The sequence below is a fragment of the Nyctereutes procyonoides genome, unplaced genomic scaffold, assembly GCF_905146905.1.
Source record: "Nyctereutes procyonoides isolate TBG_1078 unplaced genomic scaffold, NYPRO_anot_genome, whole genome shotgun sequence".
Lineage (NCBI taxonomy): Eukaryota > Metazoa > Chordata > Mammalia > Carnivora > Canidae > Nyctereutes > Nyctereutes procyonoides.
Window position 1 is genome coordinate 45,326,932 of NW_026575125.1, and position 26,664 is coordinate 45,353,595.

General features: G+C 39.6%; 1 protein-coding gene across 5 annotated transcripts in view; it reads right to left on the reverse strand.

Annotated features, from left to right (window-relative positions):
* Positions 1-1,817: 1,817 nt before the first annotated feature.
* PHF8 (PHD finger protein 8) overlaps positions 1,818-26,664 on the reverse strand; it is a 96,048-nt gene continuing 71,201 nt past the window's right edge. For all 5 annotated transcript variants that reach the window (XM_055337765.1, XM_055337763.1, XM_055337760.1 and 2 more), the window contains 4 exons: positions 19,344-19,439; positions 9,767-9,876; positions 5,421-5,757; positions 1,818-4,447 (listed from right to left, as the gene is read on the reverse strand). In XM_055337765.1, the coding sequence (XP_055193740.1) occupies positions 4,359-4,447; positions 5,421-5,757; positions 9,767-9,876; positions 19,344-19,439 (632 nt within the window). In that variant the 3' untranslated portion in view covers positions 1,818-4,358. The remainder of the gene's footprint in view (positions 4,448-5,420; positions 5,758-9,766; positions 9,877-19,343; positions 19,440-26,664) is intronic.

A 26,664-nucleotide genomic window follows, 5' to 3' on the forward strand; every position in this document is an offset into this window, starting at 1 on the left:
GTTTAGTGGAGGGCAAGTTTCATTTCAATCAACTTGGCATTAACAGAATGCCTGATGGAAAGGGAAGGGCCTGTGTACTTAAGGCAGGGAATACAACATGAACTAGCAGAATTGGGGATCTGTACTCAGGACAGGTCAGGTCTAGGAAGATTCGGTTTGGGAATCAACAGCATCCAGAAAGTTTGGAGGTGACCATGCTACTAGAAGGCTTCATAATTGAATTAATTCCATCTGGGCAATGTAGAAACTGAGATCTAGATGAGCAATAGTTCCCAAATTACTTGGTCATTGAGAAGGCAGGATTTTAGTGACAAGTCCTGTGTATTTTTTCCACTCCATATTGGAAAAGGAAAGACTAAAGTTGGGTGCTCTTGTTTTCCTAATTTTTAGACAAAAGCCTCTGATCTGCTGGCACCTCCTGCCTGGGTGAGAAATAAGATGATGAAGACTCGAGCTTATCCTTTAATCCCTGGCTGGTGACAGTGCTTTGGGCCCCTCCCTGGGGAGGGTAGGTTGGGAGTTGATGACAAGGAGAACCCAGTCCACTATTCCTGCAAAGGCTCTGAAATCCTGCCCCTTTCCTGTTGCATTTCTACCAGAAGATACAGTTCTCCATGCCCCAGAGAAGGACCTTTTCTCTCTAGATCCTAATACCAAGATTCAGATTGGAAGAGCTGGAGGAAGCCATTCAGCCAGGAGGTTCCAAACCCAGAGAGGCATCCCAGACCCACAGTAGTAGAATCTCTAGGATGAAGAAATTCTCATTGGGTCCAAACTCCTTTTACAGCGACTTTAAGACAGTAAGCTGTCTGTCCTGGGTCACAAAGAGTCAGGGTGGTAGTAGATTTGGAACTGAGGCTCCTGACATTATCCCAATGGGCTCTCCTCGGACATAGTTCCCAATGCTACATATTTTGCACACAACAGGCGCTCAATAAACATCTGTTGGGTCATTGATCTGCAAAAGATTTTCTAAGATGGTGAGAGGAAAGAGCATTAGTTTTGGAGTCACGCAGCAGATTCTGCTGGCTGTGGAAGACCATTGGCCAGGACTAGGAACTATCTCCCAAGATTGTCAGTGAGAATTAAATGAAATATCCTAGTAAAACCCCTAGCCCCCCGGCTGGCACAGAAAAGGCACTTAATAAATAGTAGTGGTTATCAGCAACAGGTGTGTACAGTGATAAGAACACAGACTCTGGAACCAGGCTGGCCCCACAAAGTAAGATGTTTGATGTTGCAAGGTTTCTTTGCCTCTGTTTTCTTATCAGCAGGATGAGGATGTCAGTGAGAATGAAATGAATCGAAATACACAGAACACTAAGAGTAGTATCTAGCACGAGAAAATGATGAGCATGACATGTTAGCTCTAATAATTATGTTCTATCCCTTGAACTCGACCTAAGCACAGTAATCAATTTTGGCCTGGAGGAGCATGTCAGATAAAAAGAAAGGTAAGAAAAACCAAACTCAGAAACCCAACATTCAAAGAGGATACAAGTTATAACCACTAAAAATAGCCCATGGAAGATATGGAAAGCCTTCTCAACAAACTTGTCAGGCCACTTTGAATTGTTACCCCCTTTCTTTTCTGCTCACTGTACTTCTGATTGTTTCTGGTGTGTCAACTGTGTCTCTCATGAAGGCTAGGATTCTGTCCCTTCCCTAACTTGGGTGTAAGGCTGTGCTGAGTTCATGAAAGGAAGAGACAGAGAGAATGTAAAGAGAAGGTGGCACTCCTGGGCCCATCCCACCACCACCCTCTACCACCCTCACCACCACCACCACCACCAAAAAAAGAATTCCAAGCAAAGCAATTGCCAAGATAAATCACTTTTATCTCTATAGGAAAGGGAGGATCTAAAAAAAATATAAATTACATTAGTAACACAACATAAGAAAAAAACAGGGGAAAAAAACAACAGAGAAGTCTGTATGATGCTATTCTAACCTGTTTATAAAAAGGCCCTGCATCAGAAATTCACAATCCTACCCACTTCTAAAAATATATTTAGACATGTACAGAAGCGGTGGGCTTGTTTTTAAATTGTTTGCTTTTTGTAAAAATATATTAAAGGTGAATAGAAATCCTCTCTCCCTACCCCCTATCCAACCACCAGCTCTGTGCTGGGGATTGGAGACCAGAGGGAACTCTCACCATGTTCTACACCTTAGTTACTACCACTCCCAATCCCTCTCCAACTCACTTCACTTAGAACCTGAAACATTAAAAAAAAAAAAAAGCATACTAGCCTCTTTGGAAAAGCATAACTCTGAGGGTAAACTTGCTTTTCATTTAAAACACAAAACAACAAACAGGAGTCTCTGAGAGCCCAACTAAACTAAACAGAAACCCAGTCAAATGGAGGTTGGGTTTTAGCTCCACAGAAACTTCTAACAAAGAAACAGAGGGGAAAGAGGCCTGGAACCAGGGGGATTTGCTAGCAATTAGCTGCCTTTGAAAGATCAAGTTGGGGGGGGGTGCTATTAATGGGCAGAAGGGCTGGGGTCCTGGTCTTGGTTACAGCAGTCAGGGCCCAATCAGGCAGTTGCATATACAGGGACACAGGCTGCCCCCACTTCCCTCCCCTCACTACCCTCTGCTGCCTTGAAAACCCCAAGAAAGCAAAGCTGGGTGGAAACAGAGGAGAGGGATGTGGGGACCTCATGTGCTGGGGGGGGGGAGGTAGCCAGGCTATTTGCCTTTGGTGTGACTAGATGGAGGGCTGCATGGCCCATGGGGTCCCCAAAATAAAAAAAAAGCAGATGGGTTTAAGGGACCCCTGATTCCAAATAAGGAGAGTAGATGTGGGGCTATAGAGAAAAGAAAGACAAACTGGAGACACAAAGATGACAAGGGAAACCTCACATACTCCTGTGGCCTGCATGGTAGCTGTTAAGTTCCCCAGAAGCACTGGGCAAACTGGGGTGAGGTCAGAGTGGGAAGTAGAGGGCAAGGATGCACTCCACTTGGGCAGTACCAAAATGGAGGGAGTGGGGTATTCTCCATCCAGTCCAGGTTGCCAGGGAGGCAAGACAGGCAGTGGTGGAGGGAGGTGGCCGGGGAGGAGGAGGGAGAGGGGTTGGGCACTGTCTGAATGATAAAGACACCCACAAGGGGAAGACCGGGAGTGGAGGATCAGATGATCTGCTCCTTTACAGATGGGCATCTCTTCTTCCAGGCTCAGGTTCCTGAGTAACCCATCTGCACTCTGCTGGAGCTGTGACCTGATGTCTGGGAGTATAAAGGCCCAGACATGAAGATGTGTGTTTTGAGGTCTTCTTCAGACCAAGACCTTAAGTGGGGAAAGAAGCAGAGAGGTCCTGATGGAGAACCCAGGGGTGAGCTGTCCTGTCACATCCTCTCCAGAAGGTCCAGGCTGTGCTCTGTGGTACAGGTAAAGAGAGCAGGCTGTACGCAGGGCCAGGGTTATCTGCTTCAGTGGTAGGAACTTTCAGACTTTTGGGAGATGGTTTTTCACCTCCTGGGGCCCAGATATAGCCACGTGGATAATGTTCTGCAGGACCTCAAAATCTAGGAAAATACCTGAAGCTCACCCGGGGACAGGGGACCTCATCTGTAGCCACCCAAAAGTAGCTTCCTCCAGTGGGCTACAAAGCCATGGTTAAAGGCTTAGGTGTTGGTCCTCTCTCCACCTTAGGAAGTGACAGAAATTTCTCTTCTTCTCAAAGATGAGTGAAGTCAGCCCATAACTTTTCTAGTCCACCTCTGAAAATGGCCATGGTGGGGCAGTAGAGAGACTCTGGGCCCTCCTCTTTATTTTCATCAAGCATTTGTCAAAAGGGAGCAGGGCTAGACCCTTCTCCCAGGAACAAGTCTGGAATGGGACATGTCCGCTGGGTTGGGGAGGGGAAGGAAATATGGGCAGAGGTGGGCAGGCTTCTGGAAAACAGGGCTGGAGCTGTGGGAAGTGTTAAGCACTGGGCCTCCCACTTCATGACCTGGGAAATAGCAAGAGGCCAAGGCTCACTTTATGCCTCCCCTCAACCTGCCTTCCAGTTTTAAGTGGGGATGAGAGTAAAGGGCAGATGAGGCTGGTAACAAGAAAATGGGTTGGAGCAGCAGAAAAGAGGGTTCTAGTCAGCCAGAAAGCTCTCCCATTCACCTGCTACTCAGAGGTATGGAAAAGGAAGGCAGGATTCTCTAGTGGAAGTAGGGAAGGGAGTTAGGGGAATTGGTGAAGGGGCCCATAGAGGGAGTCCATGCCTTTGGTCAGTTCCAAGAAAGCAGGACAATGCGCCTCAGCACCTTGTCCAGGGCAGATAGGATTCAGGAGTACCCCAGAGAGTTGACTATGGAGAAGACAATGGGGGTGAGGGGCAGGACACTAGGGGGCTCACAGAAGTAGTTTGCCATTTCTGTGGATTTTCAGGATACGGCCAAGTCTCTGCTTTGCTGTGGCCAGGCCCTTTTTAGGACGCTTTCCTGTGGGGAAAAGAGAGGTAAGTAAAGGCTATGGCGTGGGCTTCAGCAGCAACTCCAGCATCAACTACCTTCAGTCTACCCAATTCCTCTGTTCCTCTGCCCACAGTCTCCCCATCCTTATGCTGCCTCCAGGCACACCTTGGGCAAGAAATCCTCCTTAACTATTTCCATCCAACACCACATGTCTTTGCTCTTCCTTCCATGACCTCCTGCAGCAGTTACCGAATCCCTGGTTAGTCTGTCTGGTTCCTTTCCCTCACTGATTTCTTTGGTCTCATTTTCCTTCCTAAATTCTACAGGGCTGTGGTTATGCCTCCTTGTCCTCTTATCTTGATCACTGGGACTACACAAGTGCCTGGTTAGTGATTATAGCTCAATGTCCATGAAGGTGCCATCCTCAGGGCCTTGTTTCATTAGAAATTCTCATCTTCAAAAAAGAAAGAAAAGATAAAGAGAAGAAGAGAAAAGAAACCCCCATCCTCATCACCTGATGCCACACTGACCTCACCACCCTCGAGTGGCACACTCTAGGGACTGGGATTTGAAGGCCAAAGTGAAGAAAAGGAGGGCTTGGGCACCCCTCCCATCGCCTCTTCCTCTCTCTCCCCACATCAGATCATCTCTCATGACCCATGTGACCTCCTCCATATTTTATCAATTTATCCCCTCCTTCCTCTCCATTTCTGCTATAGCCCCAGCCTCTCTTCACCTGAACCTATGCAGATGTCCCCTCTCTAGACTTCCCACCTGCAGTCCACCCTCTACTCTGGTCACCAGAAGGTTCTTTCTAAACCCACATCTGAAACACCTCTGTGTAACACAGTTAATGTCTCTTCATGGCCTAAGAGTTCAAATCCAAGCACCTTAGGTTAGCTGTGTCCCTCCCAAGTATTCTCATCTACCAGAGTGCTCAGGATTTGGAGCTGGTGACCCTAAGCTCCTTCTCAGTTCTGCAACCACGTGGCAGTCGTACCTTGTCCTGCTTGATTGCTCTGGGAGCCAACTGAAGGGCGCCGCTGGGTCAAGAAGACGCCAGGGGCCATGGGTGTGGTGCTGCGGTTTGCCTGGGCCATACCAAAGGCATTGGGACGAGCAGTATATTCATGGTCAGCAAGACTTCCTGAGAGGGCCTCTTGTTTAGGCTCAGGAGGAGGTGGCGGGGAGGTGGAGGTGAGAAGCTGGGGTGTAGTGGCCAGAGATGGAGCTGGTACTGCCACAATGAGGTTGGACTCCTGAGGGCGAGGCTGTTCTACCTCCTTCAACAAAGGCTTCTTCTTAATATATTTCTTCTTTTGGGCCTTCTGTAGCTCCTGAAATATAAGCCGAGTGGGAGGGGAAATTCAGGACTGGAGGAAAGAAAAGAATTGCCCAGAAAGGAAACCAGACACTGGTCAATGTGGTCCTGCAACCCACCCCCACCCCAAGTCTAGGCTGGACGTATGTACACACAACACAGGCCTAACACCTGAGATCAACTCTTTGGGACCATCCATCCTTAAGTTATCACTGCCACTAATCAGTACAGTGGTACTGAAAGGAAAATGAATTCAGAGACCTGAGTTTTGGTCCTAGCACTGCCATTTATGAGGTGGACCATGGACACTTCTAATAAGAATAGCTAAATTTATGCTAGCAGCTAAGGCCCTTTATACAGTTGACCCTTGAAAAATGTACAGATTAGGGGTACTGACCGCCCCCCATGTGGGCAAAAATCCCACATATAACTTCTGACATCCCCAAAACTTAATTCCTAATAGCCTACTATCGATTGGAAGCCTTACTAATAACATAAACAGTAGATTAACATATATTTTGTTATGTTATCTGTCTTCTTACAATAAAGGCAGAGAAAATAAATTATTAAGAAAATCATAAGGAAGAGAAAATGCATTTACAGTGCTACTGTAATAAAATCTATGTACAAGTGGACCTGTGAAGTTCAAAGCCATGTTGTACAAGGGTCAACTGTATACTTTACTTCATTAATTCCTCAGAGTAGCCACGAGAAGGAAAATCCCTTAGTTTATAGATAAGAAAGCTGAGGTGCGGGGATATTAAGTAAGTTGAACCCAAAGCCTCACAGGTGAAGAGTTGTTGGGTCCAGGATTTAGCCAGGCCTATCTGAATACCCACCCTGCACACTTCTCAAAGAGGGGCCTCTGGGAGTGAAAGAGCAGTAACTTTGGAATTAAAGAAAAACTTGGGTTCAAATCTAGGTTTGTGCTCCCTGGGTGGGATGACTTCAGTCAAGTTACTAACCTTTGTGAATCTCAATCGCCTTATCTGTAAAATGGGCAAAATAAATCTGTTTTTCAGGGTTGTCAGGAAGAATAAAATGATATAAAAACACATAGCACATAGTAGGTACTCAACAAGTAGTAAACTATTACTCTATCTTCATTACTTTTACAATGGTTTTCCTCCTCTTGCTGGTCTTTTCTTTTAATGGAGGACTTGACAATCCTCCAGGTCAGTGGGTCTTAAAACACAATTCTGGATGGGAAGGAGGAATAAGGAGTTATGTCAATTCACCCAATATCTTGGATTTCATCCATCCATTGTTCTATGGATCTGCTATCCACTGCGTAGCGGGTACCTATATAGTGGGCATCTGGAGCCCTGAGAACCTGGAAAGGTAGTCTGAGAGCATGTGAATGACTTCACCTTCTGAAATGCTACACAGCCACACAAACCAACTCAGTGATTACATTTCTTTGCCTTGGCAACACAGGCCTACTCCTGCCTTCGGAAGATCTGACAGGCTGTGGCTACCATAGGAATTTCTGGGGGACAAGAATAATAATAATATTAGTAATACACGGTAGGTACTGTTCTATAATTTAACTCATTTAATACTCAAGAAGTATGAGAAGAAAGAGTTAAAATCCCATTTTTAGGAGAGGAAATTGTGGCAGAGAAAGATTAAAGCATTTTCTCAAGGGTATAGGATCATGATGTGACCAAGTTGGGATCCAGACCTAAGCCATCTAGCTTTAGAATCTTTTTTCAACCTTACTGCTGTTCCACCTATACCAGAAACATTTCTGCCCCCATTTCTCTCATCTGAATCCAGAAATTAACCATTCATACCTAGGTGACATAACCTACATTTTTCTTTAAAAAAATTTTTTTAGCCTACATTTTTCTATCTTTGTTGTCATCTCCTTGTATACTTCATCCAGATTCCCTCACTGAACACTAGGCTGTCTGAGGACAGGACCACTTACACCTTGCACATTTCCTTGCTCAAAAACCTGTTAGTAGTCTGACATTCATGGTCCTCCACGGTCTTATCATTCATACTTTCCCAACTCACAATGATAACCCCGGAAAACTAACATGTCTATAGTATTTACTATGTGGCAAGTGCCATTTTCAGAGCTTTGCCACACATTATCTCATCTACTCCTCAAAGTTTATGAGGAAACTGAGGCACAGAGAAGTCAAGTAACATGCTGAAGTGGTAGAGTGAGGATTCAAACTCAGGCAGGCTGGCTCTACAATCCCTTTTTTAATCTGAATTTATCTTACCCCCTTGCCCAACCTGAAGCCTCTAATCCAGAGGGACCGGATCATTCATTCATGCATTCATTCGTTCACAGGCCCAATAATGACTAAAACACATGTTTAGTCTAGTGGGGATGTCAAGTTAAATTACATATATCCCCACCCTTGAGGCACTCACAGTTTAAAAAGGGATACAGAAAGGCATACTTCTAAGTACTAGGAGAGAATACCAGAGAGGCACAGAAGGCTGCTGAAATAAATTGGTGGTAGGTGGTATGAAGGAGTGCATCTAAAAGGCATCTAAAAGGGAGGATCCCTAGTGGGCAGAGGAAACAATCTTGCAAAGGCACAGGGGCATGAGGCAATGGGATATACACCAAGTGAACGACAAACACCGTGGTACAACAGTATGGCTGGTGCAAAACATGCGCATGCAGGGCTGTGGGGAGGCCGGGGAGGAGAAGTGAGCAGAGGTCAAATTAAGAGGACCTTGTGTGCTTTGCCAAGGATTTCCCTTCTTCTGGAATGCCTCCCTGGTTCCTTCTAAAAGCTTAGCCTGCAAAACCCCTCCCAAATTTCAAATCCTCTTCTTTGAGCAAACCGAAGTGAGCTCCTTAGAAGGCACCCAAAGTAGTTTTCACACCTTCAATTATCTGTTTATTTAAAAGCCCCCCTCCCTTTTATTTCTAAATTACATCTTATATGGCACTAGGATGTACGTAACAGAGAATTTGTGATCAAAGTGGCCTGCCTGGACTGCTTGCTCTCTGCTGGCTCTCAACAGCCTCTGAGACATTTCTAAGTACCTTTAGAGCTCTGTATAACAGCATTTATTAAAAACATCATCCTATTCTGTTTTATTTAAATAGGATATAATTATTAAGTTATATAAACATTTAACTATTTTATTGAAATAGCAAGTAACATGAAATCTGAAGTTAGAGGATATGAGTTTGAATCTTGTCTCCTCCATATCCTGGACTAGTCCCTTAAAGAGAGCCTCATTTTCTTTACCTGCAAAATGATGAAAATATCACCTACTGAATACGGCTACTGGGCAGATTACATGAGACACTGTACATGGAAGCACAAAACGTAAAGGAGATGCTCAATAAATGCTCTAAGCAATGGGATGACACATTAGGAGCCAAGGAGATGTTGATAAGGAGATAACCAGAAAATTAAACTCCAACTGCTCCCAGGGTTGATGAGCACAGTCTACACATTAAAGACCTTTTTAAACTGTAACCTGTTAGGAGGTCAATTTGATTCATTCATTCAATTTGATTTGAAGAGACCCTTTAGGACAAAAACTAGTGGTTGATGTTTTCTTGGGAAGTAGGGGGTGAATATTAAGACAATAATATTTGGTCTAGAGGACCAGAAAAGCCTCTCCCCAAAAATCAAATTCCAGTACTGGTTGGGTGGCTAAGAACTTGAGTATACTCAGCTGGTAACCCTCCTTGGGGCTTCATCTGAAGGCAAATGCTCTCATTCAAGGACAGCCCTGGTCCTTTCCATCTAATAGGTTTTTACACACCTAGAAAGGCAAATGATAAGGGCTTTTCTCTGGCCCCCTATTTTCTTTCATTCTAAGTCATGTTAACTTTGTGACCTATGGAAGTAGCCTGTCATTGCATTGGGCTGTGAAAGATATAGGAGGCTAGGACTAATGCCAAGGATAAAGATCAAAGGCTACCAACTCCTCAATGAAACAACAGTGGGATCCTATCAGCCTGAAGTTCTGAGTTTTAGGTCTCTAAGGCAAACTGGAATCAGTAGCAGGGCCACTGACTGGCTGTCAGCACCTACCTGCTGGGCTAGCTTTGCAGCTGCTGCGGCCAAGCCTGTCTCAATGGAAGCTACCCGGGTCCCCTCACGCACAGGACGGTCCTGCTTTGGTAGAGTTGGGGTCACACGGGCTGCAGAGGAAACAGGATGAGAACATTTATCTGAATGTCAAGCATATTCCCTACCTCTGAACCTCCCTCAAAGGTGGTCTCATCGGTTTTCCAGATTCTAGCTTTTTACAAAGTCAGATTTTATTTCCCATCAGGTAAGAAGCTAATTTACAAATGCTCAAAGTATACAAAGCACACAATGATCATAGGATAAAAGTTAACTTTCTTGAACTGGCATTTAAGGTTGACCACGTTCTGCTCCTTGCCTCCCTACCTCCTCAACCTTATTTCCACACCTATGTTCTTAGGTTCTCTAGACAGAACGGATTCCTAATTATACCTCCAGAATATGTGCCGTGCATCCTCTCACCCCGTGCCTTCATCCTCAAATGTCCACGCTGCCTAGAGTATCCTCTTTCCTTTGTCCACCTCTTCAAAACCTGCCCATCCTTCAAGGTAAGCTAAAATCAACCTTCTATACAAATCCTCTAGGACCTCTCTGGCTCACATCGACCTCTCCCTCTCCTGAACTTATGACATGTAACAGTCACTTAATATGTAGCACATACCATCCTGTCTCATCCTCTAACTTTGATGTGCTGTGTGTTATTCTGCCAACCAAACAGGCTATGAGCTCCTGAAGAAGAGTATCTTCTTGTATGACCCTTTTATAGTGCCCTAATAACCTTGAATCAAAAAACAGTTATTTAAAAAAATTATTTATCACACATTTGACATAGGAAGTGTATTTCAGGATAATCAAAGAGCCCCAGATGATGAAGGAAAGCCATTCTTTACAGAATTATGCCTCCTAATAAATGTAGAAGGAATGACAAAATTGGAAAATCACAGGTTTGCAAGCCCTAAAAAAATAACTGATTCCAGGGACCTGCATATTGACACAGTACCAAAGTATTAAACTCACATATTCCTCGCTAGTCTCACAAGGAAAAAACTAACTTCACAATGCTGAGATCATATCACCTCCTTAACTAAGTATTAACCTGACTGTTACTAATAGTGAGAAAGCTGACTTCATGTGCCTCCTGATGCAATGCAATATGAATTCACAGCATACCTTGGAAGTAGTTTTTACCAAATATCTAAAACCAAGTAAGTATCTCATGTTACTTCCAGTTTTTAGGAAGCACAGAGATAAGAGAACGAGTTAAATGACAACACAAGAAAACAATCAGTCATTCTACAAGATAACTGGCTTGGTTTCATTAAAAAGACAGTATCACAAGGAAACAAATCTAGAAGGTAGGATGTGTCACAGGACAATTATGCCAGTTTTTAAAACAAATAAATAGCACAAAACAAAAAAGGGGGAATGGTCTAGATTAAAAAAGATTCAAAAGGCATTTGTGCCAAATGCTATGCAAACTGTGTTAGATCCTGATTTAAACAAATCCACTGTAAAAATACCTTTTAGGTTAGACACTTGAGGAAACTTTATTATGGACCTAGATAATATATAGGAATTATCAAATTATTAATTTTGCTATGTATGATAACAGGATTGTGGTTATATGAGAAAATGTCGGGGATCCCTGGGTAGCTCAGCAGTTTAGCACCTGCCTTCAGCCCAGGGCGTGATCCTGGAGTCTCAGGATCGAGTCCCACATCGGGCTACCTGCATGGAGACTGCTTCTCCCTCTGCCTGTGTCTCTGTCTCTCTCTCTCTCTCTCTGTCTCTCATGAATAAATAAATGAAATCTTAAAAACAAGAAAATATCTTCATTTTAGAGATGTATAGTAAAGTACATTGAGGATAGGGAATGACACAATATCTAGCATTTGCTTCAAAGCGCAATTTTGAAAAAAAAAAGAAAACAGATAAATCAAACATGGCAAGATTTGATGACTAGATTCTTAATGGTAGATGTATGGGAATTTACTGTACTATTCTATTTTTAATTAACAAAAAAAGTCAATGTCACAGAAAAAAAGAAGTGGTACTGACCTAGATTTGAGGATAACCAAGGAATCCCTGGTTAGCTATTGCTGCTGCTGTTGTTGTTGTTATTATTATTAAAAACTTTCTGTATAAGCAGTATGCAGATTCTAAAATAAGCAATTCAGAAGGTTAAAGTCATTTCTTTAAAGGTGATATTTTATGTTTAAAAATGATTTGAAGCCAACAAGAATGGGAAAAAGGGGCAGAGAGTTTATTTGAACAAATTACAGCTGAGAACTTCCCTAATCTGGTTAAGGAAACAAGGACTCGAGAGCAAGAGGCACAGAGAACTCCCTTCAAAATAACAAAAACAGGTCAACACCATGGCATAGTATAGTGAAACTTACAAAATACAAGGTAAGGGGCAAAAGGTCCTTAACTTACAAGGGTAGACACATAAGGTTAGCAGCTGACCTGTCCACAGAGACCTGACAGGCCAGAAAGAAGGGGCATGATATATTCAAAGTGCTAAATGGGAAAAATATGCAGCCAAGAATAGTTGATCCAGTAAGGGAGTCATTCAGAATAGAAGGAGAAATAAAGAGCTTCCAAGACAAGCAAAAACTAAAGGAGTTTATGAACACTAAACCAGTTCTGCAAGAAATATTAAAGGGAACTCTTTGAGCAGGAGAGACCAAAAGCAACAGCAACTAGAAAAGGAACAGAGACAATCTACAGAAACAGTGACTTTACAGGTAATACAATGGCACTAAATTCATATCTATCAATAATTACTCTGAATGTACAAGGACTCAATGCTCCAATCAAAAGACAGGGGGGAAAAAAAAGACAGCGGGTATCAGAATAGATTAAAAAAAACAAGACCCATCGATATGACGCTTACAAGAGACTCATTTTAGACCAAAAGACACCTCCAGATTGAAAGTGTGGGGATGGAGAACCATCTATAACGCTAATGGATATCAAAAGAAAGCTGGAGTAGCCATACTTATACCAGACAAACTAGATTTTGGGGGGGAGGGGAAAGAAGGGGCAGAGGGAGAGAGAGAATCCTAAGCAGGCTCCACACCCAGCATGGAGCCCAACATGGGGCTCGATAATGACACAAGCCTAAAATCAAGAGTCAGGTGCTCAACCAACTGAGTCACCCAGGGACCCCCAGAAAAAACTAGATTTTAAATGTTTTTTTTTTAAGATTTACTTATTTATTCATTCATGAAAGACAGAGAGAGAGGGGCAGAGACACAGGCAAAGGGAGAAGCAGGCTCCATGCAGGAAGCCCGATGTGGGACTCGATCCCAGGACTCCGAGATCATGCCCTGAGCCAAAGGCAGACGCTCAACCAATGAGCCACCCAGGCATCACAAAAAACTAGATTTTAGGAAAGACTGTAGTAAGAGATGTAGAAGGACACTATATCATAATAAAGGGGTCTATCCAACAAGAAGATCTAACAATTATATTTATGACCCTAACTTGGGAGCAGCCAAATATATAAATGAATTAATAATAAAATTAAGGAAATTCATTGATAATATAATAACATCAGGGGACTCTAACAGCCCACTCACAGCAATGGACAGATCATCTAAGCAGACGATCAACAAGGAAACAATGACTTTGAGAGACAGGCTGGACTAGATGGACTTTTTAAAAAGATTTTATTTATTTATTCATGAGAGACACACAAAGAGAGGCAGAGACATAGGTAGAGGGAGAAGCAGGTTCCCTGTAGGGAGCCTAATGTTGGACTTGATCTTAGGACCCTGGGATCATGACTCGAGCCAAAGGCAGATGCCTGAGCCATCCAGGTGCCCCCCAGATGGATTTAACAGACATATTCAGAGTATTGCATCCTAAAGCAGCAGAATACGCATTCTTTTCAACTGCACATGGAACATTCTCCAGAATAGATCACATACTGGGTCACAAAATCAGCCCTCAATCAGTACAAAAAAACTAAGATCATACCATGCATATTTTGAGACCACAATGCTACAAAACTTAACCACAAGAAAAAATTTGGAAAGACCACAAACACATGGAAGTTAAAGAACATTCTACTAAAGAATGTATGGGTTAACCAGGAAATTAAAGAATAAATAAAAAATACATGGAAGCAAATGGAAATGAAAATATGACAATCCAAAACCTTTGGGTTACAGCAAAGACAGTCATAAGAGGGAAGTATATAGCAACACAGGCTTTCCTCAAGAAGCAAGAAAATTCTCAAATATATAACCTAACTTTACACCTAAAGGAGCTAGAAAAAGAACAGCAAATAAAGACCAAAACCAGCAGAAGGGAAGTAGTTAAGATTAGAACAGAAATTAGTAACATACAAATAAAAGAAAACAGTAGAACAGATCAACAAAACTAGGAGCTGGTTCTTTGACAGAATTAACAAAATTGATAACCCCCTAGCCAGACTTATCCAAAAGATAAGAGAAATAACCCAAGTAAATAAAATCATGAATAAAAAAGGAAAGATCACAACCAACATCACAGAAATACAATTATAAGAGAATATTATGAGCAATTATATGCCAACAAATTGGGCAATATGGAAGAAATAGTTATATTCCTAGACACATATAAATGACCAAAACTGAAACATGAAGAAACAGAAAATCTGACAGACCCATAATCAGTAAAGAAATCGAATCAGTGGGGATCCCTGGGTGGCGCAGCGGTTTGGCGCCTGCCTTTGGCCCAGGGCGCGATCCTGGAGACCTGGGATCGAATCCCACGTCGGGCTCCCGGTGCATGGAGCCTGCTTCTCTCTCTGCCTGTGTCTCTGCCTCTCTCTCTTTCTCTGTGTGACTATCATAAATAAATAAAAATTAAAAAAAAAAAAGAAATCGAATCAGTAATCAAAATCTCCCAGGGATGGATGGCTTCCTAGGGGAATTTTACCAAACATTTAAAGAAGAATGAATACCTATTCTTCTGAAGCTGTTCCAAAAAATAGATATGGAAGGAAAACTTCCAAACTCATTCTATGAGGCCAGCATTACCTTGATCCCAAAACGAGACAAAGACTCCACTAGAGAAGAGAATTACAGACCATTATCCCTGATGAACATGGATGCAAAAATTCTCAACAAGATACTAGCTAATGGAATACAGCAGTCCATTAAAAGGATTATTCACCATGATTAAGTGAGATTTATTCGAGGCTACAAGAGTAGTTCAATATTTACAAATCAATGTGATACCACATTAATAAAATAAAGGATTAAAACTTTATGATCCTCTCCATAGATGCAGGAAAAGCATTTGACAAAACACATCCTTTCTTGATTAAATGTCCTCAACAAAGTACGGATAGAAGGAACATACCTCAACATCATAAAAGCCATATACAAAAGACCCACAATTAATATCATCCTCAATGGGGAAAAACTGAGAGCTTTTCCCTTATGGCCAGGTACATGACAGGGATGTCCATTCTTATCACTGTTGTTCAACATAGTATTGGAAATCCTAGCCTCAGAGATGGGACAACAAAAATAAATAAAAGGCATCCAGATTGGCAAAGAAGAAGTCAAACTTTCACTCTTCCCAGACGACATGATACTCTTTGTAGAACATCCAAAAGATTCCACCAAAAAATTGCCAGAACTAACTGATACAAGAACTCAGCAAAATCACAGGATATAAAATCAACATATGGAAATCTGTTGCATTTCTATATACCAATAATGAAGTAGCAGAAAGAGAAATTAAGGAAGTGATCCCATTTACAATTGTACCATAATATACCATAAAAACCATATTATACCTAGGAATAAACCTAACCAAAGAGGTAAAATATCTGTATGCTGAAAACTATAGAACACTTATGATAGAAATTGAAGAAGACACAAAGAAATGGAAAAACATTCCATACTCTTGAATTGGAAGAGCAAACATTGTTAAAATGTCTATACTACACAAAGTAATCTACACATTCAATGCAATCCCTATCAAAATAACACCAGCATTTTCCACAGGCCTAGAAAAAAACAATTCTAAAATTTGTATGGAACTACCAAAGACCCCAAAGAGCCAAAGGAATGTTGAAAAGCAAAGCAGGAGGCATCACAATTCTGGACTTCAAGCTATATTACAAAGCTGTGATCATTAAGATAGTATGGTACTGGCACAAAAACAGACACACAGATCAGTGGAACAGAATAGGGAACCTACCAGAAATGGACCCACAAACGAATGGTCAAGTATTTCATTAAGCAAGAAAGAGTATCCAATGGAAAAAAAGACAGTCTCTTCAAAAAAAGGTACTGGGAAAACTGGACAGCAACATGCAGAAGAATGAAACTGAGGGCACTAGGGTGGCTCAGTCAGTTGGGTGTCTGCCTTCAGCTCAGGTCATGATCCCAGGGTCCTGGGATTGAGCCCCGCATCAGGCTCCCTACTCAGTGGGAAGCCTGCTTCTCCTTCTCCTCCCCACTTGTGCTCTCTCTCATTGTCACTGTCATTATCTCTGTCTCTCGAATAAATAAACTCTAAAAAAAAGAATGAAACTGGATCCCTTTCTTATACCATACACAAAAACAAATTCAAAATGAATGGAAGACCTAAATGTGAGATGGGAAGCCATCAAAATCCTAGAGGAGAACGCAGGCAGGAATCTCTTTGACCTCAGCTGCAGTAATTTCTTAGTAGGCACATCTCTAGAGGCAAGGGAAACAAAAGCAACTACTGAGACTTAATCATGATAAAAGGCTTCGGCACAGTGAAGGAAACAATCAGCAAAACTAAAAGGCAACTGATGAAATGGGAGAATGTATTTGCAACTGACATATCAGATAAAAGGTTAGTATCCAAAATCTATAAAGAACTTATTAAACTCAACACCAGAAAACATAAATAATCCAGTTAAGAAGTAGGCAGAAGACATGAATAGATACTTTTTCCAAAGAAGACATCTGGATGGCTAACAAACACATGAAAAGATCACTCAACATAGGGAAATACAAATCAAAACCAACTGTGCCCCCCAAAATGTCTTAAAAATTTTTTTAATCTAAATTCAATTTACTCCTGATTACAACCTGATTTAGATAAGCAAATTATAAGATATTTTTGGTACAATTGGGGGGGGATCCAAATAAGGATTTGATATTAAATGATATGAGAAAATAAATGTTACTTCCCTTAGGTGTCATAAAATGGTATTATGGTTATAGAAGAAAATGTCATTTTCATAGAAATGTATCCTGAACTATTTACTAGGTCATGATGGATGACAACAGCAAAAATGGCAAAGTTAAGGACCTCCAAACACTCACACCTGAATTAAAATAATGAAAAAACTGGTAAAAATTGTCAGAACAAAGTTTTTCAGAATTCTGGAAATTAAGAGCTTATAGCAACTCTCTAGTAGAGAATTCTAGTGGGGAAGTGAGGGCTGTGAAACAGGAGTGAGAGGGAGACTTTTTACTATACCCACATGTACTTTTTGTCCTTCTAGAGTTTAATAGGGATTCATTCTAAGTAAATAGAGACACCAACACATATAAAGATGTTCACCCCAAATGTTATTACTAATTGTGAAAACTTGGCAATAGGCTTTTAGCCTCACGTTAAAGGAGGTAAATAAGGTATGTCCATGGGATAGAATATTTTGTGGCCACTAAAATATGTTTATATTTTATGTTTATATATATGGCATAAGGACATATTTATGAAACAATACTTAAAAGGCCAGGTACATTTATTAGTTTTCAACTTTTACAGTCAACTCCTAGTTAATATAGAATATTAATCACAAGGCAATGTAAATGCTAATAACTTTTACAATGTAAATGAAAATGTGCATTCATAGAAAGTTAGAAGAAGAAAGAGTAGTGTACTAACATCTGTATCTTAGAAAGTGGGTAATCAAGAGAGACTGACAAAGCTGAGAGAACGAGAAATAGAGGCTAAGTTGATACATCAAGAAATGTGGTATAAACCCTATTTTCTTGAGTTTTGGAGGTAACAACCAGAAAAAAGAAAACCAGGAGGTTGTTGCTTAGGCATGGCATTGGAGGTGGGGAAAGCAGAGGCAAAGACCATTGCATTTCATCATAAACTTCTCTGTACTATTTGATTTGCTACCAAATATACATATTAATTTGATTAAAAGGCAAAAAAATTTTAAAGCAAGATACAGGATGTATACACTGTAATTTCAACTATAAAAAGAAATAAAGAGGAAAAACAGGCTTGAAGGAAACATGTCAAAACATTAACACTGGGGGCTGCTTCTGGGTAGCAGAATCATGAGTGGTTTCTTCTTTATCCTTTCTTCTATTTTCTGTATTTTCCGACTTTTCTAATTTGCTAATTAGCCAGAAACTATGGGGAAAAATACAATCAGAAAATAGTAACATTTGTTGACTGACTCACTAAGAGAATATTTCCTAGGATTACCCTACCACCCCTTTCCCCCAACCCCAAGCAGACAGCAGAAAGGCCAAATAAGGATGGGTGGGGCCAGCAGGGGGTCTCTTGGGGAACCACAGGTACTGAGGTGCCAGCACCCTGTGTGGCAGACTGCTGCAGTACTGGCTTTCAACTTACTCACATCTCCCTGCATCCAAAGGAGGATTCTGCAGCTCCCTCTCTCAAAAGACATTATCTATTTCTCTACCCCTCAAATTGAAGCTTGACCATGTAACTTGCTTTGGGCAGTGAGACAATAGAAAACATAACATAGGCAGAGGCTTGAAAAGAGCTTGCAAACTGGGGCTTTTGCTCTCTTGCCAGCGGACATGCTTTTGCTATCTTGTGGAAAAAAAAAAAAAAAAAGCTTGTGCTGGCTTCCAGATTGACCAGGAGAGACCACAGAGAGAGAGGCACTAGCCACCTTAAATTAGGGCTAGATCTCTGAAGATCTTTTTAGACCATCCAGCCCCAGCCAAGCTAGTCCAAACTAGAACAATAGCTTAGACAACCTACAAATTCATGAGAAATGATCAGCTGTCATTGTTCTAAACCACTAAGTTTGGGTAGTTTGATAAGCAGGAAAAGCTAACTGACATACCCTCCAATGTGAAAACCACCCAATCAATGAGATGAATAAAATTCTATTACCCCCTAAATTCCATGTTCTACTCAATGATCATTCTGCCTTCCTCAGAGCTGGCCTCTTAGCCAGTACAGCTGACAGTCTAAGGAGTCTTGGGCCTTGTATAATTCAACAGTCAGCACAATTTCTCTCATTTGACAACATATTATCAAAGGTCTGGGATGATGGTAGCAGAATGTTCTCAGAAGCCTCACACTGCTTGTTGGAATCTGCTCAAGATCTTCTTTTCATCTCGAGCCATATAATATCAGAAGCAATAAGCTCCGTTACCTCTGGCTTTGCTGAACTGAGTGCATGAAATGTGTCTTATTTTCATTTTCACTCCAGCACCTAACATGATACCTAGCACGTGGGTGGTACTCAACAAATGTTTGCTGAATAAACAAAGGAGTGACTGAATCATGTCTTCTTATGTTAAATATTCCAACTACCCCCAGCCTATTTTCCCCAAACCATACCTACAGAGTTTAAGGACAGAATACTGATCACCTTTAGGACTCCATGGAGCATCATCTGAATTCTTCTTTTTCTTGGGTCGAGATTTCAAAGCAGGGTCATCATCGTCAGACTCCAGGGAAGGGTAAACTGCAGAGAGAGGGAAAAGCAGGTAAACTGAGATCTCATCCAGAAGGGTGAAAACAGAACGATACCTACACCTCAGCTCCTCCCATTTCTCTACCAGTAGACCCTTGACTTAATTCATACTCAAATGTAGGAATCCCTGAATGTGCCACATACTTTTCATGTCTACTTTTGTACCTTTGCTGCAAATGTCCTTCTCTAAGCATTACCTAATTCTGATTCACTCATTCAATATCCCTTTAGTGAGTAACCTCATGAGTTACTTTACAGATCTTGCAAAATTCAGCTCTAAGATTCACTTCCTAAAGCAGCCTTCCTTGTTCTCCTAATCTGATTCAGATGCCTCCTTAACTCTCCAGAGCATCCTAGGTATACTCTACTGGAGTTATTTGCTACATAGTATTTAAGAGTTGAAAAGTAAATATGTCACCCCCAATTTACAATGAGGGCAGGGATAGGTATTATTTGATTTCAAACTAAGGGAATCTAACACAATGCAGAGTAGGTACTCAATACATATTGGATGAAATGGAAAAAGAAATGCTATATACATTATTCACACAAAGGAAACAAAAAGACCACTTGGGCTGAACTGGCAACAAGATTACTGAATGATCTGAATGGCAAAACACATATACACAGGTATCTCATTCTATACACATATATCACAAACATCCAGTTTTATCATACTCTCCTCACAATCCACATACAACATATATAGGATTTAACAGGACGATGATATAGATAGATCCTACTGATGAAGCCAAACTCTGTGGCTACTGCTTCTAACTCTAAGAGAAGCAAAGTGAGAGTGAAACTTCTTCCTAATGATCCTACTCCTAATGATCAGCCTCAAATTTCTCCAGAATTCTGCTTCATCAGAGGAATCCAGTCTTGTATTTCCCTCTAATAGGGTCTCTTTATAAGAAAATGAGTTCATTTTCCAGGCCTTCCTTTTTTGAACAAAGAAGTAAAACCCCTGCCTTCTGACCTTAATAAAGATTTTTTTAAAAAAGAAGGGTCACTGACTGTCCCTCAAAATAAATGGCTGCTGGTAACAGTTGTTTGAAAAAGATCCCATCCCTAATAGTCCCAATGGTTGTCAATGTAATTTTGTTGACTCTAAAAGGGCTTTCCATCTCAAGTAAAGAAGTATGGCATGGTAGAAAAACCTTAAGTTAAAAAAAAAAGAAAAACCTTAAGTTTAGGGATTAGATATTACTTTGAAATCCTGGACTGATCCATTAGCTTTGTGATTTAGGAAAACTTATTTGGGTCTCACTATCTTCACCCATAAAATTGAAAAAGTACCACATGCCTTGCAAAGTTGTGAGGATTGAGAGATAATAAGTATAAAGTAACATGCAAAAGAAATTCCATTCTAAGGTTCCTGTCTTATTCAAGAGAGGTTAAGATGTAGATAATAAGCAAGTCTAGACATTTAAAGAAAATACAAATTAAGATACACATATTAAAAATACAAAGGTAGAAGGAATGATGCTCCCAAAATGAAGTTAGGAGCTCCAAGTATTTGTCCCTCCACTGTAGTAACCATTGAGCTAGTAAAAGTGGTAAGAGTAAACACTTTGGAGACAATGGAATATAATCAAAAACATACAAGAGGAATGCTTAACAATAACAAAAAATTCTGCTTAGTTTGGTATTTAAGGAAATTCCTGTCAAGAAATCTCAGTTGACCACTGAGGCAACAGAATGGATACTTCAGCAACCACACACTAAAAGGACATCATCTACAAAAAATCCTTTGGAAAGTCACTAAATAAATAGATAACTGTAGTTCACAATAACCAACAACGCAAACTCTGGGGAGGAAGGAGAATATGACTTCCAGACTTACCACATTATATAATATTCAAAATGTCTCAGCTCCAAACAAAAACAAAACAAAACAAAACAAAAAACCCCTTATGAGCCACGCAAAGAAACAAAGTATGTCTTATTTATAGAAAAAAAGAAATTGATAACTCTCCAGGAGGAAGCTGAAATGGACTTTAAATCAACCACTTTTCAGCAAAAAATAGAATATAAATAAGGAGCTAGAAAATATAAAAAGGAACTGAATAGAAATTCTGGAGCTGAAAAGTACAATGTTGTGAAAAATTCATTACAGGGATTCAATAGCAGATTTTTAGCAGGCAGAAGAAATAATCAGTGAATGTGAAGATAGCACAGTTAAAATTATCCACTCTGATGAGTAGAAAGAAAGAAGAAAAAAAAATGAACAGGCAAAGGACCTGTAGGACACTATCAGGCTTACCAACATATTCAGATGGGAGTTCCAGAAAGAAAGGACAGAGAAAAAGAGGCAGAAAGATTATATGAAGGTATAATGGCCAAATCTTCCCAAATTTTATGAAATACATGAAGGTAAACATCTAAGAAACTCAATGAATTCCAAGTAGGATAAACTCAAGAGATCCACACTGAGCTACATTATATTCAAATAGTCAATAGATAAAAACAGGGAGAGAATTTTGAAAGCACAAGACACAAGCATTTGTCATCTCAGAGGATAAACAATAAGATTAACAATCAATTTCTAATCAGAAACAATGGAGACCAGTAGGCAGTTAGGTGATATATGTAAAATGCTGAAATAAAAAACTGTCAACGAGGAATAATATAGGGAGTAAAATCATCCTTCAAAAATGAAGGCAAATTAATGAGTCTCAAGTAGACAACATCTAAGATAGTTTGTCATTAGTAAACCTGCCCTTTAAGAAATACTAAATAGAGTCTGTCAGGCTGAAATGAAAGGATATTAGAGAATAACTCAAAGTTATACAAAGAAACAAAAACCACCAGGAGAACTACATATAGAGGTATATATTAAAGCCCATATTGTTGTATTTGTGGTTTCTGAGTCCTCTTTTTGTATGCTATGATTTAGAATTCCAATGCATACAATAATAACTATAAATTTATGTTAGTAGAAACACAATGTATAATGGTTTAAGTTGTGACAAAAAACACAGATATAGTGAGACAAGTCTTTGTAAGCTACAGAAGCGAAATGGTACTGATTCAAACTAGACTGTTATAAAGTTAAAATATTAATTATAATCCCCAGGGCTTACTCTATGAAAAAAAAACCTAAAACACACATTAAAAAAGTGAGGAGTGAATCAAATCGGTACACTACAAAAAAAAATCAAATATAAGAGAAAGCAGTGACAAGGAAATGAGGAACAAAAATGATACAACACATGGAAAGCAAATAGCAAAATAGCAGAAATAAGTCATTCCCTATTGGTAACCACTTTAACGGTAAATGGATTAAGCTCTCTTAGCTTAGGAGGCAAATTCACCACTTCAATGTAGAATGGATTAAAAACATAGTTCAACTATATACTGCATACAAGAGACTCACAGGTTGAAGCAACTAGGTTGAAAATGAAAGCATGGAAAAAGACATTCCATGAAAATCCTAACCAAAAAGCAAGCTGGGGTAGCTATACTAATATCTCACAAGTAAGTAAAAAATTGTTACAGGAGGCAATAAAAGTGCCAGTCAATCAAGAACATAGAATAATTAGAAATGTGTAAGTACCCAGCAACTCTCAGATAGGGGTTGGTTACCAGAAAGATCAAGCCATGAGTAGAAGCTTAGAATTTTCAGCCCCAACCCTATATCCCACAGAGAGGGGGGACAGGGGCTGGAAATGGAGTTTGGCATTAGTAATTCATCATGCCTGAATAGGGAAGCCTGCATAAAAATCCCAAAGTTACAGGGTTGAGGGAGCTTCTGAGTTGGTGATGAAACATGCAACATGGAAGTGCTGGGAGAGAGATATGCTCAGAGAAGGTGGAGAAGCTCCACACCCTTCCCCATGCACCTTGCCCTATGCATCTCTTCCATTCAGATGTTCATCTGTATACTTTATCATCATATCCTTTAATGATAAACTGCTAAACAGTACATAAACTGTTTCCCTGAATCCAATGAACTGAACCTGAGGAAGCAGTCATGGAAGCCTCAGATTTATAGCATATTGGTCAAAAGCACAGATGACAACCTGGACTTGTGGTTGACATCCAAGGTGTGGTGGGAAAAGTCTCGTGGGATTGAGCCCTTAACCTGTGGGATCTGATGCTATTTTCTGGTAAACAGTGTCAGAATTGAGTTGAATTATAGGACACCACACTGGTCTCACAGAGAATTGTTTGGTTGGAGAAATTCACACATATATGGTATCGTAAGTATTGTGAGTGTGGTAATAATGTAAAATAAAGGAAAAGCACAGAAGGAAGAAGGAGTGAAGTAATTTTTCTAATATGCAGTAAGCAAAGAAGGGCATTACATATTAATGAAAGGGTTAATCAGTCAAGGAAATATATAATTATTATAAATATATATGCACCCAACAACAGCGCTTCAAAACATAGGAAACAAACATTAACAGAATTGAAGGAAGAAACAGTTCCACAATAACAGCTGGAGACTTAACTACCTTACTTTCAACAGTGGCTAGAACATCCAGACATAGGATCAATAAGGAACTGGAAGACTTGAACAACACTATAAATCAACTAGACCTAATAGACATGTACAGAACACTCCACCTCAAAACAGTAGAATATACATTTTTCTCAAATATACATGGAACATCCTCCAGGATAGACCACATTTTAGACTACAAAACCAGTATCAATAAATCTTAAAAGACTGAAGTATCTTTCTCCAACCAGAATGGAATAAAACTAGGAATCAGTGATAGGAAAACTGGAAAATTCATAAATAGGTAGAAATTAAACAACATACTCTGAAACAACCAATACATCAAAGAAATTGCAAGCATGATTAGAAAAACTCTGAGATGAATGAAAATAAAAATGCAACATATTAAAACTTAGATGCAGCAAAAGCAGTGCTCAGAGAGAAATTTATTCCTCTAAATGCCACATTATTAAGAAAGATCTCAAATCAATTATATAATTTTATACCTTAAGAAAAGAGAAAAAGAACAAATTAAATCCAAAGCCAACAGAAGGAAGGGAATAATAAAGGTTTGAGCAGAAATAAATTAAAAAGAGAATAAAAACAATAGAATCAGCGACACCGAAAGTTCATTCTTTAAAAAAAAGATCAACAACAATAGGCAAGTATTTAACTACATTGACCAAAAAAAGGAGAAGACACAAACACCTAAAATGAGAAATGAAAGTGGAGACATTACCGCAGACCTTCCAGAAATAAAAAGAATTGTAAGAGAATATTATGAACAATCATATGCCAACAAATTAGATAAACTATATGAAATGGACAAATTCCTAGAAGCACACAATTACTTAAATTGACTTAAAAAGAAACAGAAAATCTCAGCTAACCTATAACAGTATAGAGATTAAATTGCTAATCAAAAAGCTTCCAATAGGGATCCCTGGGTGGCGCAGCGGTTTAGCGCCTGCCTTTGGCCCAGGGCGCAATCCTGGAGACCCAGGATCGAATCCCACGTCGGGCTCTCGGTGCATGGAGCCTGCTTTTCCCTCTGCCTGTGTCTCTGCCTCTCTGTGTGTGTGTGTGTGTGTGACTATCATAAATAAAAATTTAAAAAAAAAAAAGCTTCCAATAAAGAAAAGTTCAGGACTAAATGGCTTCACTGGTGATTTCTACCAAGCACTTAAAAATTAAGACCAATCCTTATCAAAATCTTCCAAGAAATAGAGGAGGAGGGAACACATTCAAACTCATACTTATGAGGTCCTCACATCAACGCCAGAAAAATACAGGGGAAAAAAAAAGCTACAGACAATATAGTTTATGAATATTGATACAAAACTCCTCAGTCAAATACTAGCAGCCTATCAAAGGGATTATATACCATGACCAAGAGGAATTTATCCCAGGAATACAAGAGTGGTTCAACATAAAAAAAGTAATCAAACAACAAAATTAATCTATCAATGCATGATGGATAAAGAAAATGTGGTATATGTGTAATGGAATACTAGCCAGCCATAAAAAAGAAGGAAACCCTACCATTTGCAACAACATGGATAGACCTTGAAAGTATTATGTGAAGGGAAACAAGTCAGAGAAAGACAAATACTGTATGATCTTGCTTGTATGTGGAATCTAAACCCTAAATTCATAGAAAAAGAGATCAGATTTGTGGTTACCAGAGGCAGAGATTGGACAGCGGGGGAATGAAATGAAGGCAGTCAAAAGGTACAAACTTCCAGTTATAAGATAAATACATACTAATTATTAGTGTACAACATGACAACTATAGTTAATACAACTGTCTGGTATATTTGAAAGTTGCTAAGAGAATAGATCCTAAAAGTTCTCAACACAAGGAAAAAACCTTTTTTTTTTTGTAATTATATGAGATCATGGATGTTAACTAAACATACTGTGGTAATTTTACAATATATGTAAGTCACATCATTATGCTGTATACTTTATACAGTGCTCTATGTCAATTATTTCTCAATAAAACTGAAAGAAAAAAGGAATGATATTTTTCAAAGTTATATGAAAGAAAAAATTAAATTCACTTAAGGTTTAATGACAAAAATATATTTTCTTTTTCCTTAAAAAGGAAAGTCAATATAATATACACATTAATAAAATGAAGTAAACATATGATTACCTCAGTGGATGCAAGTAAAGAATGACAACCCATCACCCATTCAAGATTAAAACATTCAGGAAACTAGAAAAGACATTTATAAAAACTCACAGCTAACATCACACTTAAAAGTAAAAGACTAAAAGCTTTCCCTGAAGACCAAGAGTGAGACAAGTATGCCCACTTTCACCACTACTATTCAACATTGTACTAGAAGTTCTATCCAGAACAATTAGGCAAGAAAAAGAAATAAAAGGCATCCAAATTGGAAAGGAAGAAATAAAACTCTATTTGCAGATGATCTTATTCTATGTACAGAAAATCCTAAAGAATCTTCAAAAAACTATTAGTTAATAACAGAAATCAATAAAGTTGCAGGATATGAGATCAATATAAAAATCAGTTGTGCTTCTATACACTAGCAAAGAACAATCTGTAAAGAATATTAAGAAAACAATTACATTTATAATAGCATCGAAAAGAATAAATAATAAATTTTAACCTAGGAGGCATGAGACTTCTATACTGAAAACTACAAAACATTACTGAAATTAAAGACCTAAATAAATGGAAAACCAGCCTATGTTCATAGATTGGATGTCTTAATATTGTTAAGATGGCAATAATACCCA